The 21804-nt window shown below is 38.8% G+C and overlaps 1 protein-coding gene across 2 annotated transcripts in view; it reads left to right on the forward strand.

Annotated features, from left to right (window-relative positions):
* LRRC28 (leucine rich repeat containing 28) overlaps nt 1–21804 on the forward strand; it is an 84050-nt gene that overhangs the window by 20704 nt on the left and 41542 nt on the right. For both annotated transcript variants that reach the window (XM_043494567.1, XM_038418996.2), the window contains one exon: nt 144–281. In XM_043494567.1, coding sequence (XP_043350502.1) covers nt 144–281 — 138 coding nt within the window. The remainder of the gene's footprint in view (nt 1–143; nt 282–21804) is intronic.

The following is a 21804-nucleotide window of genomic DNA, read 5'->3' on the forward strand; positions in this document are numbered from 1 at the left end:
TTAATACCTCACAGTCTGCTCAGACATAGGAATTAGATATTGAGGCCTTCTATCATCTCATAGTCCTATTAAGGTTTTAACATTACTCCTGGGTCACATTCTTTTTATTTATTTATTTATTTTTGTCTCTGTTCTCTCATTAGCTATTGGCTCCTTGGTTAAACTGCAGTTTCTGGACCTAAGTGACAATGCTCTTGAAATTTTGTGCCCTGAGATTGGCCGCCTGAGGTCTTTACGTCACCTTCGATTGGCCAACAACCAACTGAAATACTTACCTGCAGGTGAGGGATTCAGAGCAGCGACAAATGGATCTGGCCTAAAACTAAATTTGTGCATGTGTTTACGATGTACACTTCAATTCTGTGATTTGAAAAAAAGACTGATGCCAGTAAATTTTTACAGCAGAATGGGCAGGGGGACTGTTATCCTCAGTTTTATATAGTGCCAAACATACTCTGTGTTTAACAAATAAAAAGTAGTAATCTTCCCAGTAGCATGCTATTTCTGATGGTGGACTTCGGATAGAAAAATGTTTGAAGGATTCTTTTTTCATATGGATCTTCTATGATATTCTTTGCTATTATATCAATAATATTTGAAGCTTCTTGAAGGAGACATAACACGCTAACAACAAACCTCACTATGGCAAAATGACCTTAATTCCTGTTTCACAGAATTTAAAGGATTCAGTTCTTCTCTTACTCTTCTGTCCCATCTCTCCCATGTCTGTTTCCTAAAGAGACACTACTCCTTTACTTTATTTACCTCACTGTGGCGATAGATGACAAATTTCATTCTAACTACTTAATTAAAAAAAGCAAGTATAGTCCAAAAGAAATCTGACATACTGTTAGAAAAAGATTGACCCGCGGCAGTTTTTCAATGGCTTTATTTTATTTCTTGCGTATCAAAGCATTTGAAAGTAACTTTCCCCAAAATGAAGCTGTTTTCTTATCAAGTTGTTGAGGTTTTTTAAAACCTTTTGTTTTTTACTGTTTTGATCTGTGCAGAAGATAGCGTCTAAAGTCAGCGTTTCAAAAAAATGCTTTACTTAATCTAAAAGGATTAGCTTTTGGCTGGAATTTTAACTAAATTTTGAACATGTTTTTCATGTGTTTGCAAAACACAAATTTTGCATTCTTTAGGAAGATGCTTAAAGCTTTGAGCACAGAAATTGAGCTGTCCTTTCCCTCTGTTTTTTCAGCTGTTGTAAGGTAAGCTTTACAGACTAATGCAAAAGTGGTGGTGATTAGAAATTTATAAATGTACACAACTGTGTATGGACTGAAATTACATAAACCTGTAAACATTATGCCACAAAGCAAGTAAAATGTTCATCAGTTTTCAGATAGATGCTTCTTTCTTTTGAGTTTGCATGAGTATGCTTGTGTTCCTTATCGATAACTTACCTTGTGGTGTCATACCATGGAAGAAAGATTTGTTCAAAGAAAAACTGACACATTTCCTGCAAAACTTCATACATAAACTTAAAAAGGTTCCAAAAAAGGAGACTTTGAAAAGGATAATTTACATTACTGAAGGGTTGATTGTGTATACCATGTTTGATTAGCTTTGATTGATTGATTTGATTGATTGATACCATGTTACTGTGTAGGCAAGCTGCATTTATTTCCTTGTGAATTATATGAAATTTTGGATGTTAAGCTTCCTTATTTTGTTCACTCAAAGCCTTGGGTGCATGAAAATTTCAGATGCACAGTAGCCTGTTTGTATGCCAGAGAGTCCAGCAGCATTTAGGTGTTGTGGGGTTGATGTAGGGTCTAGGTACATAAACAGCTTAATGCTACTCTTACTAACCACTTCCTTTTCAAAATGCTGTCTGTATGGCTGTACGATATGCAGCTTGTGCATTATCAGTCTGAGCAAAATGAATGTTTCATTTCTGTGAAGTGTTAGCTCTGCTACTGTGTTGCACTGAATGTTTCCTGCCCATAATGCTTCCTGGAGGGGTGGGGGGGACTGTACGTTTGAATAGCTTTTGTCTTGTCATCACAAAAGATTGTGAATGTTTTTATTCACAGAACTCTGCAAGCAGGATTAATTAATGAAATGTTGGATTTTTAAAACCTGGAGGAAATAAATTAAGAATTCTAAGGAAGATTGACAACATGAAGTTTTGTTAAATAGTTTGAAATGGTCTAGTCTCTTTTAGTTACATTGGGGGTACAGGTAGCATGTGAACCTCATAGTGAGTTGTTGTGCAGTATTCATGCTGGAAAGCTTGCAGATTTAATAAAATGGATGGTTTCAGAGTAGCGGCTGTGTTAGTCTGTATTCGCAAAAAGAGAAGGAGTACTTGTGGCACCTTAGAGACTAACAAATTTATTAGAGCATAAGCTTTCGTGCTGAAGTGAGCTGTAGCTCACGAAAGCTTATACTCTAATAAATTTGTTAGTCTCTAAGTTGCCACAAGTACTCCTTTTCTTTTTAATAAAATGGATGAAACTGAGCTCTAACTTATGGTAGCATAAAAGATTTTTCTTGTTTTAATGTTTTTTTGCCAACTACCTCTCTTTATCTGGATAATACACTGCTGTTAGGCAAGGACAGCAGCTTCTTCCCTCCTTTTGGTAATCAGAGGGTGTTATAGAATAACAATCCAAATTACCTACCGGTAGTTGGTAGAACTGAAAAACTTGTGACTTAAAATATAGTTCGTTAGAAAAAACAAAATGGCTTGCAAGTGCATGAGACGGTAAATTGTTAGTCACCTGTCAGCCCTGGTGCCCCCCCCCCCCTTTTTTTTTTTTTTTTAAAACCCTGGCTTAGTCCTAAGTAAAATGGATTTGCTTTCCATTTGTACATATCACACAAGTACCACATAACTGGTAGTAAAGACTGTGACTAGAATAGCAGAAAGCATCGTAGGTCGGAATGGAAGATCCAAATAAGTCAGCAAGCAATGATCAGTCATTCTGTAACCAGACAGGCTAACCTATAGCATAATGTCTCTACATGGGAAAAAAAGCGTATTTAAGAACTCTTGGCCTGACCTTCCAAAGTACTAAGTGCCCTCCACACTGAATGAAGTCCTGTGCTCAGTAATATTCTTAATGAACTTGATGATGATGATAAAAGTTTTAATTGTGACTCCAAGACAGTATGACTGTAATAACATGTGGGTGATTGAAACATTTACAGGAATATTCTAGCACATTTAATGTTTTTGAGCTAAACTATATCCTCTTCCTTGGTTGTAGCTGTTTAGGAGGTTAGCAAACGTTAAGATTAATCTCAATCACAATAAACAGTTGGCTCACTATTGTTTTTAAATACTGCTTTCACAGTTCTGCCCTCTTTAAACGCTAGTAATAAGCTTTAGACTTGTGTTACAAAACACAGAAATAGTTTTTAAAAAAAAAATCAGGGAAAAGATGAACCTTATGGCGGGCATGGACTGTGTTCCTCTTATTTGGAAAGCATCTAACCCATTTTGGCACTACCACAATATACATAATTTTCCTTTGATGTTTTATTAAAAATGACAGAGTCAGTGTCATACAATGATTAGGTGATTTGATTTGGCCTCAAGACACCTTTGTTAAATTCAGACTCAGCCATTAAATCAGTGTGACCTCCTTTTATTCTTTTTTAAAATGTTATAAAACCTTATTTACCCCACAAATGAAGTGCTAGGGCTGATGGCAAAACATATCCGCATATAAATAACAAAAGTGCTCAATTTTGAGGGCTGGGGGTAGGAAATTGTCCAGAATAAACATACAAAATTTCATAATATATTGTAATAAAATTTGGTTAGAAGGAAAATGTTTTAAAAAAGCCTCTTCAAGTAAACTTTTGAATGTACTGCTGTTAGAGTTAGTGACTAGATGGGCATCTTCACATGAAATGGCAGCCATCAGTATCTGGATACTATTTCACCACAGCCATCTTTACGAAGGCAGCACTGCTTCAAAGAATCCCTGATGATAAGCAATAAGAAACAAATGTATTGTGAGGCATAAGGTTTGCAAAGTTCTCAGAGCTCTTTTTTGATGTATGTTCAAATCATTTTATTTAATAAAGTGTAAATTATGAAGTTTTTAGGTTTACTATCCTGTCTTGCTAGGTATTTGTACACAGTATCATTGAATATCAAGTAAACTTTCTCTGATACTTACAATTAACTGTACCAGTTTATCTCCTAAATTCTTGAGGGCCGTGGGGGTAAAGCTGACTCCCTAAATAGATTATCTCTTTCAATGGGCAATGCTGATTCTTCATATAGCTAAGAAAATCATATCCTCTAAAGCAGCTTTGGCAGTGAGTTTGTACACTGATTTTTGCATACCCTAATACCTGCTATTGTGCGTAGCTTAACTTGTATTCTGTTTAGAGATTTCTTATTCTCATTTCAAAGTTTTGCTTTACAAGTTCTAGTTCAGAATTGTTTCTCTTAGCTGTAGATTTTCCACTATTTGTGCTTGCTGCAATTATACTATAATTTGTCTGTACATATCTTCCAATTCTAAATAGTTACTTAGTTTGTAATAAGGTTTAGCTTCAGTTTCTCATTCACAATTACATACAGGATTCTTTAACACTTTCTTTTTTTTTAACTTTAAGCTTAATATCTACTGTTTATTAGTGGCCTTTTCCACATAAGAAGCATTGCATCATATCACTTGTTCCACCTGAATTCCTTTGCAAACTGTTGAATAGATCTTTTGTCCAGACCTTAAATTTAGGTCACAGGTATTTTTGATGTGTGATCCATTGCTGTAGACATGGCTACTGTTAGGGTTCAGCTTGATTTCAAATCATAAGGTTTTGAGGATAAAGTGTTGTTTCCATTTTAGGGGTTAAATTTCGGTTGCACTGAAGTCAACGAATCCAGGTTTTGGCACTAGATGTCATTAAAGTGAGAGTGTTAATATGCTCACTGTAGTTACAGTTAAGGCTTCATATATGACAAGACAGGTGTTTTTATTGCATGTTACTTGAGATACATGTTGCTTGTTAGATGGAAGTTGTAGAATCTTGTTCTGACTTAATTAAAAATGATGTTTTTAAAATAAAACTAAAATTAAAAAAATTAAAAATGTTTATTCAGCAAATGTTATAGTTAATTATAGATTTAGTAAATGAAAAGCTTAATATTTTACCAAGTTTTGAAGGAAAGTGAAGTAATTGAACAAAAGAGTTGTGCATGGTTTATGCTTCCAACCCATGTTTTGGCAAAGTTCCCTCTCAATAAATGTATGCATTGCTTTTTAAAAAATCATTTAAGAAAACTATTAGCAAATACCTTTGGTTGGAGCAAATCACATTTCCCTGGTCATATTTAGCTTTTCATACTTTGATTAACAATAAGAGTTGGGTCCTCAGTCAGGGGAAAAAGTACGTGGTCTGGTAATATAACTTTTTTTACACAAAGGGATGATACAGACAGCAGTTTCTTCATCTGATTCATAAAGAGCAATTGCGGCTTGATGATGGTTTTGCAATACATGATGTGGTTGAAGAGAGGTGCAGAACTCTTTGCAATAGTCAAATGCGGGTTTTGCAAATGCCCTTCCTTTTCTATATAAGCCAGTATCATGTGGTTTCTTTCCATCTCAAATTGATATTCCTTCGCTGTCTTTAGAGACTTCTACATCTTGCCCCCCCCCCCATCTGCCATTTTACTTCCTCTCTGTTAAACCAAAAGGAAATGGTATTTATCTGCCTCTGGCATTTCTAAAGTACATACTGCCATAATATTTAACTGCCTTGGTACCATGTATTGGATCCAGACTGGATTCTAAAATTCACCCATTGTTTCCCCCTCCCCTTTGATATTTTTAAGGCAAATTATTTTAGAAGTAAAATGAAGTCAATTTAAACATTAAAATATAATTGTATAGATGTAAAACTTTTTCTTCAAAGTACTTTACAAAGATGAATTGATCCTAAGACCATCTGTGTGAAGTCAGTAAGGGAGTGTGTTAACCTCATTTTGCAGCTGGAGAAGTAAGAATTTAATGTAAGTCATTTGCTGTAGGCTACAGAGATGATCTGTGTTAGAGCCAGGATTAGATCTTGGGCGTTCCTGGCTCCCAGTCCCTCTATTAAGAACACACCTTTTTGAAGTTTATTGTATTAAATATTAGAAGAGAGAAGATGTCTGTCTTCTCTGTATTGAAAGTGCAAGATGTATGTTCAGGTACTTAACAGATGGTTTGTATGTAAAATATTTTTTTGCATGTCACACTGATATATGCATATGCTAACTCTTCTGGAATAAAGTGTGTACTTTGGTTTAAAAATGTGAAGTGAGTAGTGGGAAATCTCCGTATAGCAATAAGGTGAATAAAATGTTTTTCAGCTGAAACTACTCACTTTTGCAGAAGGCTAAATAAGTGGGATGAAGATAGCCATCTGAGGACCTCACCCCATATAAATAGACTTCTGTAGTAACAGATCAGAAGGGTTCACCCCCACCCCTTCCACCATTAAAAATGTAAATCAAGCTGTAACTTTTGATCACCACGGTACATTTATAAAATAATCTTAGGAATGTTACCACTTGATTACCACCAAGTCTGTTTTGCTTAGCAGTTTGCTAAGTGAAGTTTTAAGGCTGGAAAGTTACATATTTTTCCCTTTTTCTCATTTTGTAAGTTGCCATATGTACAATATATGTATTTAGAATTCATACAGATAACATATTCTGAAATACTTCAGTATTTTTCTAGTCAAAAAGTCTTGAATGCCCTACTTAGTATTTCTGAACAGAGCTCAATATTAGGTATTTCAATAAATCTCCCTGAAGGAGTAGTGCTTAAATAGCTTCTTTTCCTTTGCTCTCTGCAAAAGAAATAGATTTTCACTTCTTAGAACAGTATGGCATGCCAACGTTCTATTCTCATTCTAGAACTTTGGAATTAAGTATACAATCTGCCTAATTTTTTGAATTAATTTTCACTATCTTGATTTAGACTTGCAAAGAAGAATCTGTATTATAAATCTTGAGGTTTTCTCCTTCTTTTCACTACTCTTCAGTGCTGCTTCTTATTAGGTTAAATTATTTTGGTGCCTCTTATTAAAGATTAAATAACTTATAATGATCTTGGTTTTAAATGCAAGGCACAAACTGGACCCTTTTCTGTTTAAGAGTTGGCATAGACTTAGTCTACTCTGGTTTCCTAATTTAGTAACATATAAAAATATGCATGACGGGGCAGGTTTGGTATGTCAGGCACCCATCCAGGAGTGTGGTCTTTGTAAGTAACTGGACTTGTGGGCATTTGCAGAAAACATAGGTTAGGTTGCACAAGCATTGCACTATGCATATGCACTAAGTGCATAACTATTTAAAGGAGCACTGTCCACTAAATAAAGTCAGGCATAATTTGTTTTTTAACACAAAATATATTGTTTCTATTAAAGTAGATTGGCATTTAATTTTAGATTTGTTCTCTTTAGTAAACACAATGTCTATAAAATGCTTGTTCTGTTTAGTAAGTTTAATTTCCAGGCAAACTATATGTACCATATAAAACTGAAAGTCAACCCAACAGAGTTCGTCATATTTTTTTCTCCTTAGGCTCTTTCCAGCAGAAATGGAACCCCCATTTAATATTTAAAGTTATCCATGAAATGTATTTAAAGAGTTATTGACAATTCCACTAATTTCTATGAAAGCAAGGAAAAGGTAAAATGGTTGTGGTACAGATTTAGGGTAATCAATGATATATATCTTTCGCCTCCAAAGCTTTAGAATCTGGACTCAATAGTGATTGTCAGGATGTCTGATATTTTTAAGAGGTGTAGAGGGAGGCCTCTCAAACACTACTTTCAAAAAACTCAAATAACTGTGGTGCCACTTTGTTCACTTAGTTTTTGCTTCCATAAAAATTGGGGGGGATACAACTGATCTTTCTGTCTTTGAAATATCTCTTGCAAAAAGTACACTAATCTAATCCAACCCATTATTTTTAAAACCTCATTCTTAAAGGATTTTTCTCCAAGTAATTCAGCCTGAAAAGTATAAGAATCATAGAGGAAAAAAATTAAGGTTGCTCTGTTTTATTTTAATAACATTTTCCTCAAATGCTGAAATTTAGGAAGTAATCAATTAAGGTCAACAGCCACACTTCTATTTCTCTAGCTACTCTAATATAATACTCATCCACTCTTTTATATATAGCTGTTGTTATTTTACGATGCATTGTTAAAACCTAAGGTTTCATAAACTACAAGGCAGACTTGACTCCAAGATATGTACAAGAAGGACGTATGTTAAAAGGATCCTATTTTAAAGAGATGGTTTGGGGATTGTTGCAAGAAAAGAGAACTTCTTACATGTCTCCTTGCATAAATTTACTGACATCAAGCCGAATGAGATGTTAAGTTTTTTTTCATCTTAAGAAATCCAAAAGGAGAACCATCTCTTAAAAGGAGTTATACTTGAAATGCAAAATGGCAGATGGGTGCTTACTATGGGAAGAATTTTGTCTTAGAGAACTAAACAAAGCAGAAAGCAGTAGTTTGTACCAGTAAGCCTTTGTGTAAAGCCCAATAGTAGTGACAATTATTTTATAAATTATTACTGAGAAGCTGTATGAATTTTTGCAGTAATCTATTTTTCTCATGGATTTTCTGTTCAAGTTAAACTTCTAATAAAACTACTAACGCTTCTGACAGACTGTGAATTTAAATGATGGATAGGGAAGTGAAGACAAAGAAGACAGACAAATGCTAGTAAATTCCTGGAAATTTAACTTGAAACTAAAGCCTTTCTGTGTAGACTCTGACCTGTACAGTGTGTCAAAATGAGTCATCTCTCTGTACAGAGCAGTGCACTATTCTCTGTCTGCGCACTGCTTTTTATGGTTATTTTCTTTCCACAGTTCTGTGCCACTTCCTGCCTGTTGAGGAGCTTTTGAAAGCCTCTTTGTTAGTGTCATACAGTATTTCTTAGCGCACAACAAAAGGTTCATAATACCACTGTACACTGATAGTAAAAATAGTAATGCTAGGAATATAATCTGCAGTGATATAGATATATTTTTCCTAAATGAAAATGTTTATCTAGAGTGTAAATTTTTATTCCAACAATTTTCTCAGACAGGTTTCTATAGGGCTTAATGGAACTAAAACATCATTACCAACATGTATAACAGATAATATAGATAAAATGTATAAAACCCAAACCTGTCTCATAGTAGAAACCTTTGATACTCTTAGTTTTCAGGTTAATTACTATGGGGTTGCATAGCAGATTTGCAAAAATCCATCTGTTAAATGTTTTTGTTTTCTGTTGTAATTCAATAAACCTGAAATGAATGAATAAAGAAAATATCTAAAGCAATTGGAAAAAAACTATCATAATTTCAACACTTTTGAAATTTAAAACAATAGTTGTGTCCAGTTTAAAAACATTTAAATAAATTTTGCTGTTCCAATAGTATTTAAACAAAAAGCACTTAAAATTCTGAATTACTATTATTTAAAAGTTAAAACTATATAAATAAGGGGTTGTAGAACACATTGTACTAGTGTAGCCAACAAAGGGTAATATACTTAGATTTCTACACTACATCTCATTCCAAATGTCACTTGGCTTTATAAACCGTGCATAGCAGTCATTTAATCTGCCAGTGAAGACTACTTTAAGATCTATCTAGAAAGCTGTTCCTGTACAAATTTGCATTTATGTATCAGTAACTTGCAGGCTGAAAATCTTGCGAGAACATTATAGTTAACATTTTTACCTATAATCTGGAAACCCAGAAAATTGAGTCAAGACTAAATTGAAATATGAAAATGCATTCTCACCTAAATAACCTTAACTCTATCCTGTAAATGACATTAACCTCCAATCTTCCCTTCTCTGTTTCTATTGTACTTTCTTCATAAAATGTTGATTTTGGATCAAGCACTTTGGTGAGAGCTTTAAGCAGTACACAGCCTACGTCTGTTGATGTGTTAAAACTGGAAAAACTGCTGCCGTTTTATCAAAAATATGACTCACGGTTTTATCTATTTTATAACTCATTTCATAGATGTCTCTGATACTAAGTAATGGTACTTGATTCTAAACATTGCTCTTTTTGCTTAAGTGCTATAATTTTAATGGTTTAGGCCTAGGAGTTTTGTGTATATATAGGTATACTTGTCCAGTATCTAATAATACTTATAAAACTGTTAACCAGAGAATCTTAATGAAGGCTGGGGAATGACCAACTTCAATATGGTGTTTTGTCTAAACAGGAATTTTTTAAATATTCTCTTCGCAGTCTTCATTATTGTCATAAAGAAGGCCAGAGTTAGAACAACCACAGTACAGTTAGGTGTACAGCCTGCCAGCTTTTGTGGTCGCTGATTAAATTAACCTCTCTGGGAAGGACAAATCTCAGTTTCTGTTTTTTCTTCTCTTTGTCCTGCAAATATGTTTTACTTTATGTAGTCAATCATATCTTCTATAGAATGCAGTAAGTTTTATTGCTTCTTACTCCTGTTGATTCTGCATATTCAACATGAACAGTATGGGAATTGGAGTCTGCTCATTGTGCGTTATCAGCAGAATTTGTTCCAAAATGTTTGTTACATGAACAGTTAAATGCAGCTGGACAGGTGTACTGAGAAAAATGGGGTTTTAGAGAATTTACTGACGACAAAATGTGGTTATAAATTTTGGGGATGGTGCACCAGGAGGAAAGAACCCAGCTTTGCTTTCAGATCCCATGTTGGGTTTGCAGGGCTGGCAGTTTGAAAAATAAATGGCATTGTGTTCTGTTTATAAGTTAGAAAAAAAATTGTTTTCCACATGAGCCGGTTTTCAGAGTAGATCTGCACTTCTGAATTGTAGGCATTGATAACTAGACAACCGTTATTGTTCCTTCTGCCCTTAAAAATCTATTAATATACTGCATTTTCTTACTTTATAATATGTCTTAAATTCAACCTTAACTCTCAATTGCCTGATCTTTCAGTATTAGTCTTTCTGATAACTGTTTTTTAATAAAAATTTTTACCCTTAGTTACTAATAGATTATTTCCAGCTTAACAATGTTTTTCTTTGGTAATAGATTTAATTTTTTAAAAACCTTTGATTTTTAGGAATTTTTCAGTGATAAATGTCCTAATGGATGGAATCATAGATTCCAAGGCCAGAAGGAACCATTGTGATCATCTGGTCTGATCTCCTGTATAATACAGGCCATGGAACTTCCCCCAAATTCCTAGAGCATATCTTAATTCCAGTCTGAATTTGTCTAGATTCAACTTTCAGCCATTTGATCGTGTTATAGCTTTTTCTGCTAGATTGAAGAGCTCATTATTAAATATTTGTTCTCCGTGTAGATACTTGTAGACTGCAGTCAGGTCACCCCTTAACATTGTCTTTTGTTAAGCTAAATAGACAGGTTCAAGCAACTCAATCACTATAAGGCATGGCTTCTAAATTTGTAATCATTCTTCTGACTCTCTTCTGAACCCTCTCCAATTTATCAGTATCCTTCTTGAATCATCATTGTCCGTTGCCCAAGGTTTTACTCAGAACGATAGTTCCCTGTGGACATGTTTGTGCTCCTTGTATTTTGAAACTTATTGGCTATACTACACATTTATATGCACATTTGCTCCACACTCTTTTCTTCTGCCCTTATTTGTTCCAGGCAGTGTCATCTACCTACTCAGTGACTGAATCCTGGTGCCTAAGCACTCCAGACTCCTCTGATCTCAGCTGCTCCATCAACCCTGCCATGTGTAGGACTTCTGTAGGACTTTCTTCTCTCCCCTTCCCTTAGGGCTGGTTTACACCACACAGTTAGAGCAACATAAGGCAGCTTATGTCCACCTAATTATGTCAGTGTCTACACTACAGCCTTCTTCTTGCTGATGTTAGTGCCCTACTATACCGACATAATAACTTCACCTCAATGAGAGGTGCAAGGCTTATGCCAATGTAATTAGGTCCACACAGACACAGTGTTCCTTACATTGGCTTTCTTGTCAATTTCATGGCAGGAGCTGTGAAATTGACAAGAAACCCCCTGGCTCCCCTGGAGAGCTAGGCAAGAGCTGGCTCCCAGCTGGGAGCCATGGCGAGAAGCCTGAGGGGCCCCATTCCAGGAGCCAGGAAAAGAAGCCCTGGGTGGCTTCCTCCTGCCCCCTCTCTGCCCCCCGTCCTGGCAGGGAATGGGGAAGAGAAGCTCTGGGTGGCTTCCCTGCGGCTCCTGGGTGGTAGCCAGGGGAAAGCCACTAGGGGCTTCTTGGCCCCCCTGCCTGCTCCCCACCAGGAGCCTGGATGTCTTGTCAATATCACAGCTTGCAGCCATTAAATTGACTATGTTAGTGGGCTCCCAGAGGGGAGCAGGCAAGGGGGCCAAGAAGCCAAGGGGGTCAAGAAACCAGGCTCTTGGCTCCTCATACTGCTCCTCTTAGGTCAGTCGAAGAACTCCTGGTGAGGATGCACACCATTGACCCGAGGGTAGTTTGGAGATGAACCACTGCAATAATTACTGTGGTGGTTATAAGTCAACCTAATATGGGTTGGCTTACATTTCTAGTGTAGACATATCCTTATACTGGGATGGAGTTGGCAAGAACACTGGGAACGCTTAAACTCAGCAGGTGGAACAAGGGGGAGAAGAGCCACCCGGTTAGCACCTGTGGAGCTATTAAGCATTGCATACTCCTGGCTTTGCAGGACTCCACTTGTGGATGTTAAATTTGCAGGAATGTGCAGACTTTCTGAGTGGTGCATGTTCCTCTGGGCCAGGATCTCTCCACCTGTGTGGCTGTTAATATCCTCAAGGTGGATCCCCAGTAGGCCAGGGCATCATGCCAGGATGAGGAAGTTTGTGTGCTGCTTCAGTCTTTTTAAAATACTCTGGAGGAATGCTGCTTTATTGGGAGCATGGGAGAAAGGGCTTTATAAGGTCTTTGTGTTACAAATTTTGTTCTAACCAGGTTATTATACCAAATCCATCCCCATAGTTTCTAGGCACCCAACAAAGTCACTTGCTGTTTTTTCTCTGCCTTTTACATGCTTCTGTTTCCCTTTCTTTGCTATTGGGCATTCTATCTGAGACTTACTCATTTTTCCCCCTCCTTGTATTCCTCCTGGATTCACACTGTTCCACTGATGTGAACCTTTCAAGGTGATTTTTTGGAAGGTGTATATTATTCTTTGTAATGTAAAGTACACATACCTAAATATGGAGTCTTGCCTGAGGAGGTGACTTACCCTGTGGAGCTTCTATGTCCTTTTGGAGCAGAGTCCCTGCTTTGGAAAAGCTTAGCTTTCAACAGGGCAAAGGGCTTCCTCAGCTGTGGACTAACCAAAGACTTAAGGAGCTAGGCTCCCTTCTACTTACTGTTGGGAGTAATGCAGGGCCACATTTTGCTTCCTGTCCTTCTTTGGTTCCATTATCTTTGACCTGTTGGGTTACTGCAGGCCTCAGCTCTCCAATGCCCAAGAGTCTTGCTCCTGTAGAGTTCCTCTCCCCCCCCCCCCCACTCCCGTCTGTGAGGAGTGTGTTTTGACGATGTATTGGGACAATGTTACTGAGATGTTAATCTGAGGGTTTCAGAACTCACCAGAATGAGGACTGTTGAAGCCCCAGATGGCCCTGAGTAGATTTGCTGGATGCTGATGTATTTTTAACATTGAAACATTTAATTTAAATATTAATTTAAGCTCATTTAATTTAGCATTGAAATACATTGCTCTTCAGCATCTCAAAATTGGTTTTGTGCACTGTATCTCACCAAGATGTTTCCAGTAAACATTGTTTGGCGTCTTTCAGAAAAGCTGTTTATGTAGCGTAGATATGGCAAAAAGGAAGAATTTTCAAACTATGTTGAACGCCCTTTTTCTGTATCCCATATCCATAAAATGGCATGGCTGAATAACCTCACACATGATTTTAAAAAAACAACTATCTTCCAGCCACGGACAACACAAGGCAAATTCTAAACTGTGTGAGTGTTTTAAATTGAGTACTTTAAAAAAGGAAGAGGGCCAAGGACTCTTATCAGGTTTATAACGGGAAGCAAGACTCACTCTTAAATGTGGACAAGCTACTACCACATCCTAAAGAACTCCTTACAGAATAGTAGTGTATATATAATACTTTTGAGAGAGACCTTGCACCTGAAGGGAAAAATAAGTGATTTTTCCTATGGCACGTGGGAGGTAAGGCTGATAGACTTAAGCTACCCTGTCTCCACACTCCAGCCTTTCCCATCTTTACATCTGCCACTGTGTAATGGAGGGTTTTTAGAAATCGCCTGACCTTTGAGGATACTCCCAATGACACATTGAGCCAGAGGCCACAAGACAAGAGTGGGACGTTAGTTATGCAGTGGTACATAATTTTAAAGAACATTAAGTTGTCATTGCTGCTTTGATCAATTCTCGAGCATACTTTGATAACAATCAGATAAAGAGCTCCAGGCGGTGCCATCAAAACAATGCATTGTTTCTTTTATTTTGAAAAATGTATTTCTACACAGACTTTTTTTAAAAAAAAAAAAAAAAAAAAAGATTCTGCTAGTGAGAATTGGTGAGACTTGGCATGCAAACCTAAATAATGAAGCTCAAATGGGATTGTTTTGCGCATACTGATCAGAATATTTTGAATTTTGCTTTTGAAAGTCATGGGAAGTACTTGCTTATAACTGTGTCAGAGACAGAAACATAACGATCAGTGGTGCCAGAAGGGGTATTTGAATTGAAAACTGTAAATTGCTCCCTTAGCTTTTGTTTTTACCAATGAGAATGCTGCGTGTCCATGTGTTGGTCACATCAAGAAAAAGTTTCCTTAAATTTTCTTGGTCACTCTTGTTCCTATCCAGCTGGATATGTGTGATCTGGAAAAGCAGATAAATAGGAATTAAAAGCTACATGACTAATATTTTAATTTGTTCTAGTTTTGCTTTGTTTGAGCAGTTGTGGTGGTGATTTATTTGTATAATTCTATATAGATTTTTTTCAAATCAAAGTTACCACAGTTTATTTGCATAGGTTCTTTGATTTCCAAGTGTGTTGTGAGAAAAGAAACGGTAACTGTTTATAAATTGTTTCAGATGATTTGATTACTAAATATAGTTGTGCTGGTAACAGGCTTTTTTGGCATTCTGGGTGGAGCTGATAGGGATGTCGATTGTTAAAGTAGCCTAACACTTTCTATTATAAGCCCCTATTTTCAGTTACTTATAATTTTGCCAAACTAATTAGTTGATCTGCACATTTTCATGCTTCCACTCTGCCTCAGGATGAAGTTTTTTGGGAAGTTTAAAAAGAAACAACCCATTTTTCCAATATAAGTGTTTTTCACTCATTTCTTTAAAAATTCTTAACACCTCCATGTTTGGAGCAAGAACTTAAAATTTGACAAGGGGATAGCCCTCATATTAGTGAGGTATCTTTTACTATCTCCATGAAAATGCCCTGAATTTTGACTGAGCTATAAACCTCTGCAAATCAGCATTTGATCATGCTCTGTAAAGATTGCTGCTAAAATCACTGAACATTCCATTGTGTGATGGGGTGTGTACCCCACAATGGCCAGTTCACTCACTAGGCTGCACCTGGAGGGAGAACCAAGTGTAACTGAAACTACAAACGGGAAGTTGAGAGCAGGAGAGTCTGCAGTCTCTCTCTGAGAATAGAGAGGCTGCGAGAAGGAAGCCTGGGGCAGAGGGAGAGTTAGCCCTGAGGTCCTTGGTTGAGCAGAGAAGGCTGGCAAGCTGCCAAGAGAGACAGCAGCCACTGAGAGTGGAGCTGGCTCCAGTGGTAAACCTTGATCGAAGGGCAGGATTTGAACATTGGTTTGTGTTCATATACTTCTATCTTGGGATGTTTATTAGGTGATTCCAGGGCAGGGCCTTGAGGATATGTCTACACTACGATAAAAACTCCAGTACTGAGTCTCAGAACTCAGGTCAGTAGATTTGAGCTCGCAGGACACTGGTGCAGGGGTATAAAATTGCAGTGTAGACATTCGGCCTTGGGCTGGAGCCCAGGCTTTGAGGCCCTTCCTCCTCGTGTGGTCTCAGAACCCGGGCTCCAGGCCAATTTCAGACATTTGCACTGCAATTTTATCGTCCTGCACCCGAGCCCTGTGAGCCTGAGTCAGCTGACCCAGGCCAGCCATGGCCATGATGCAGCTCTCTTATTGCAGTGTAGACATGCCCTCTCTGGCTTTTTCCCCCACAGCCTCTCTAGGCTCACCCTTCTCTCAGGGCCAGGACTCTCAGTGAGCCTTCCAGCTCAGGTAGACAGACTCATGCTAACTGGGTTCAAGCTAGCATGCTAAAAATAGGCTTGTGGATGTTGGAGACTTGGGATAGCCATTTGATCTCAGACCCAGGAGGGTCAGGTGAGCCTGAGAGTCCCAGCTGCCATCAGATCCACAATGTTCATGTTAGCACGCTAGCTCAAACCCTGCTAGTGTGAGCCTCTTTGCCCAGGCTGGGTGACTCGCTTCCAGCTGCAGTGTAGATATACTCAGAAAGGTCCCGGTAGAAAGAAGCCCAGGGAAGCTGCAGCAAGTAGTCCAAAGGAGCAGGCCTTGGCTGTTGATTATAGGGTCTTTCTGCTGGAACCCTATATAGTGAGAGAGCCCAGGTTCCTCTATTAGCCACTACCAAGGGGGTATGAGTCCAAAGAAGGGCACAAGGATGACAGAGAGGCCTGAGAATAGAGTGTGAGGCCTTGTTATAAGGGTATTGGACTGTTTATTTGTAGGACTTTGTTACCAGAAGGGGTGGACTAAATTCTGATTTGGTCAGAGGGCTGAGTCATGGGAAGAGGCAAACCACCAAAAGACCAGAGCAGCCATTGGCAGGAAGTTCCAGACAGTGAGAGAGACACTACACTATGCCTGGCCACAAGCAGGTATGCTAGCCGTGGATGAACTTTCACACATTTCTGCTGAGCATGCCTGGACCCGTAGAACTACTTACATAGCAAATGCACTGAGCGTGTTCCCAGGCCTCTCTGAGCCTACTGTGTGCCCAGAGCCTGCACCCTGAACCCCCTGCTCCAGCCCTGAGCCCCCTCCTGCACCCAGACTTCCTCCTGGAGTCTGCATCCCAGCCCTGAGCCCCCTCCTGCAACCAAATTCCCTCTAGGAGCCTGTTCCCCAGCCCTGAGCCCCCTCCTGCACCTAAATTCTCTCATGGAGCCTGCACCCCGAAACCCCTCACACACCGCAACTCCCTACCCTAGCCCTGAGCTCCCTCCTGGAGTCTGCACCCCAAATTCCCTCCTTTGCCCAAACCCCTGCCCCAGCTTGGAATCCCCTCCCACATGCTGAACTCCTCTGCCCCAGCCCGGAGCCCCATCCTATACCCCAAACCCCACATCCCCGGCCCTAGCCTTGAGCCCTCACCCTCACCACACCATAACCCCCTGTCTCAGCCCCAGCCTGGAGCAGCCTTCCATACCCTGAACCCCTCATTTCTGGCCCCATCCTGGAGCCTGCATCCCCAGCCCAGAGCCTGGAGCCCCCTCCTGCACCCCAAACTCCCTCCTAGAGCCTGTACCCCCTCCACATCCCTGCCCCAGCCCTGAGCCCCGTCCCGCACCCAAATTTCCTCCAGGAGCCTGCACCCCAATTCCCAGTCCTGAACCCCCTCCTGCACCCAAATTCCCTCTCCAAGCCTGCGCTGCCTTCCACATCCCAGCCCTGAGCCCTCTCCTGCACCCTGAACTCCTCATTTCTGGCCCCATCCTGGAGCCCGCATCCCTAGCTGGAGCCCTCATCCCACTCCCGGACCCCAACCCCTGCCCCAGCCTAGTGAAAATGAGGGAGGTTGGGGGGAGAGCAAGCAACAGAGGGAGGGGGATGGAGTGAGTGGGGGTGGGGCATCTGAAAAGGGGCGGGGCCTCAGGGAAGGGCAGGCAACGGTGTTCAGTTTTGTGCCATTAGAAAGTTGGTAACCCTAATGCACATGGAAGCTGAATTAAGATTGCACAAGTACAATTAAATCAGGCACTTCTGAACTATCTGAAAGATTACCTCTCTACTCGTGCCATACTGCCATAGCAGAGGCCACCAAGATGGATGCTGCTTGTTATAAAAGATTGAGGGCAGCTGGCATGGCATTCTCTGTGAGGGCTCTGAAATTCTCCAGCGTGCTCTCCCATCCATGTCCAAAATAGCCCACATACTGAGATTTTTGTGGCTTGCTGAGTGTATACTTTCAATATGATGTACAAGTAGGTTGCTGGCTGGCTGATTGAGTTTCTGTGGAACTGATTTTAATGCTGCTGAGATTTCACTTAATTATATTTGCTGTCTAGTTATTTATATTAGGGCCCAGAGCCTTGGATAGGTATCTATTATTACAAACCTAAATAAATAAAAGTAACTTTTGAGATTTTGCAACTTGAATATTCTAGATTTTTGTATGTACTATTTACTAAGCTACTGTAGATTTGTTTTTATCTCTTGAGTCTTTTTCTCCTCCTGGGAGCACAGAAAACATTCCTCTTTGGAGCTGATGCCCATGTTCTTGCATGTGGTGGCTGGCAACAGTCAAGTTCTGAGTAACATACCTAGGGGCTATAACAAGGCAGTTTGAGCATGCAAATATAGAGAGACACACATATACACCTTACACGTACACCTTAGTTTTATGAAGGGAGGTGTATGACTGCTGTTTTGGCTTTCCATTTGAATACTAGGTCTTACAAAAATAAATTATTGATGGGATATGCTTTCTAACCTCTAATCCAGTCGTGCCTGATATAAGGCCACCTTTTCCAGTAGCTTCTGGAGAACAGCTGGATTTTAACACGTCAGCATATAGGTTGTCTACCAACACAAAATAATGCCATTGATGAAAGTAAAAGTCAGAGTCTGATTGCCTGATTCCAAACCTTTTTGTGTATTTCATATACGTGTTCACACCAGAAGTCCATGGACAAGGTAATCATCTTATTTTAAGGCAGGCTTACAAGAAACAACTGAGAGAACAATTAGAGGGCTAGTTAGATTAAATACATTGTATGCAAAAACTTATGTTAAATACAAGCTAAATATGTTTGTCTCACAGTGCCCTCTGATGATGATGAGTTTCCATTTAAGCCTGATCTTAGAAAGAATGTTTCTTGGTGGTGCATGCAAGATCAAACCTATAGAAGGAACTAGCAATAGAAACATCCCTGCTGAGCTAGGGCATTAATATAGAGTGCAGAGTACTGGTGTAATGTGGTTGTATTTGTTAGTCCTGTTTAGGTGGGCCATTGCATGCTCTGCCATCTGGGTGGCCTTTAAGATTGGCCACTAGGTGAACACATTGCAGTAGGCCAGTCTAGAGGTGACAAATGAAGGTTTCATAGTTGCTAGTTCTGTGTCAGGTATAGCTGGCATTAGCACAATTGTTTATACTGTGATGCCTATATCTTGGTATAGGAAAAAGAAATAAATGTACTTTTTTTTTTAATGAAAGTTTAAAATATGCACATTTTAAAATGCAGCAAAAATTTTGAAAACGTCCTGAAATTTTGGGGGAGTGACATTTCATGCCTGTGACTTTTTGAAGTTTGAGCAGTTTTTCTTTTGGGGAGAGGGAGGCGTTCTGGATTTGTTTTTATGGGAGGAAGTACATACAGGGTAAGGCTATTAATTGTGTGGCACTGTGACGTTAACAGTCTCCTTCGTGCTACTTGAACTGTCAGCAAACAAAAACAGTCCATGCGTGTGACAAATCAGTGGTGATGGAGAATGGCTCGTCTTGATATTTTTGGGGGCAATTTCATGGCAGATGCTCTTCACAATGTTATGAAATGACTTTTCAGTCCCTTAAAAGTGTTACATAACCTTCTCCCCCCCTACCCAAACTGGACAAAGCTGAACTCTTTGAGGTCCTGGCATCTAAGGAGGTCTCTCTAATCTTGCAAATGTGCATGGGACTATCTGTATGTGTAAATTTAAGTTTTGGTTAATTGTTTGCAGAATTGAGGCCCATGCTTGAAGTCAGTGTTTTGTTTTTATTTAAGTTGTGTTTGTTTATAGGGTAGGGGATGGTGGTTGCTATTTATATATATTTAGAGAGCAAGGTATGGGGTTTTTTTCCGCCCCTAAACTTTTAGAGAACCTCACCTTTGAACAGAGATGAAACATGAATAATTTCAGAGCAAAACATGATTATTTTGTAACATTGTAAGTGTTTGAAACTGGAGGAGAAATTAAGGTCAGATCTACAATAGGAATGCTTTGACAATATAGGTATACCAATAAATTGCACTTGTAAAGCACTCCTAGTGCGGAGGCAGCTTATACTGGCAAAACTGCGCTTTTGTCGGTATAGCTTATTCTACTCCCCCAAGCAAAAAAAGCTATACTTGCAAAAATGCAGTTTTGCTGGTACAACCCCATCTATACTAGGGGCTTTTGCTGACACTGCTGTCAGTCACAGATCACACCCCTGATCAAGATAACTACACCGGCAAAATTTTGTACTGTACATCTGGCCTTAATATATGGTTGCAAACTTTCTATCTCCTAGCCAAAATTAAATGATAGCTAACTAATCTGTAGAAATTGTTTGGCCATTATTTTTGGAAGAAAAATAATACTTACACTTTTCCTCTTAACAATATATGGAGATTCTTAAGTATTCTTATAAAATCTATTCCTAAGTTAAGAGCATAATATATTTTTAATTATAATGTCTTTCTTAATAAACTACATTTGTTTCAAGAAACTGCTGGCTGAATGGAACTAAGTGACCTGTGCTCCCATGTGTGGCTTATGTGCTTGAATGAAGATCAGGCCTGGAGCCCTAGTTTCTTGCCATGTTATTTCATAGTACTGTATTTCTTAAGAGCTGAATGATATGAGCTCATTTATAGAACCCTTTAGTCTCGAAAAATAAAACTGATCCATGAAACCACTTGGGTCTTTTCAGTTGTTTCTTGCAAGCTTGCCTTAAATTAGGATGATTAGCTTGACCAATGGGCGGTTGCTTTTTATGTGTGCATTTGGCAAATGAAATTTACCAGTAGGCCATAATTACTCAGGAAACCTGAAAAACAAAGTTATTCTATCTGTAGAACCCGAACAAATACAAGTAATGTAAAAATCATAATACTCACCCCAAAGTTGGTGGTCTTAATGCAAAAGAACTTTGACTTTATCAGTTAAAAAAAAATCACTGAATTATTGGCATCTTTTTTCAACTAATCTGTTAAGTGAATTAAAGCAAAATGGGCATTTCATGCCACGAAAACTAAGTGAAAAACCCTTCAAAACAAATGTGTAAAACTGTAGGCATTAAGTGGTGACTTTCTTCATTGCATGCATCACAAACGTGGAGTTGGATACCTGTGTTCATGTTTCTTTATTTTATTGCAGCAATAGTTAACATTAAGGGCCAGGGTCATTAAAAGTAGTCCATGTCTGCATTGAATAAACAATCCTTACTTGGAATCATTAACACAGCATGTTTAAGCAGTGTATTTCAGTTAGTAATTGTATTGTGTATCTTTAATGTGTGAGTTTTGTGGACTATGACTACCCAATTATGTGCTTGGAGGAATGCAATTCCAAATGACTGAAAAGGGGGCAATTTCTAGTAAAATAGAAAGACTTTCTGGCCTGATTTTCAGAGATGCTGAGCAGCAGCAGCTCCCATTGATTTCAACAAGAGTTGTGATTGCTCTCTGCCCCTCCAGAAATCAGGCCATTTTATCCTACATGCATTGTCTAGGACCAGCTACCTTCCTCTTGATGGTTCATCTTAATTTGAAATACTCACTCAGGAAGCTCTGCAGCTTTACTGCTGTTTATTCACAAGGAATGTTTTCTTTGGCCAAATCTCATATCTGAAGTTACT

This window comes from Dermochelys coriacea, chromosome 10 (genome assembly GCF_009764565.3).
Source record: "Dermochelys coriacea isolate rDerCor1 chromosome 10, rDerCor1.pri.v4, whole genome shotgun sequence".
Lineage (NCBI taxonomy): Eukaryota > Metazoa > Chordata > Testudines > Dermochelyidae > Dermochelys > Dermochelys coriacea.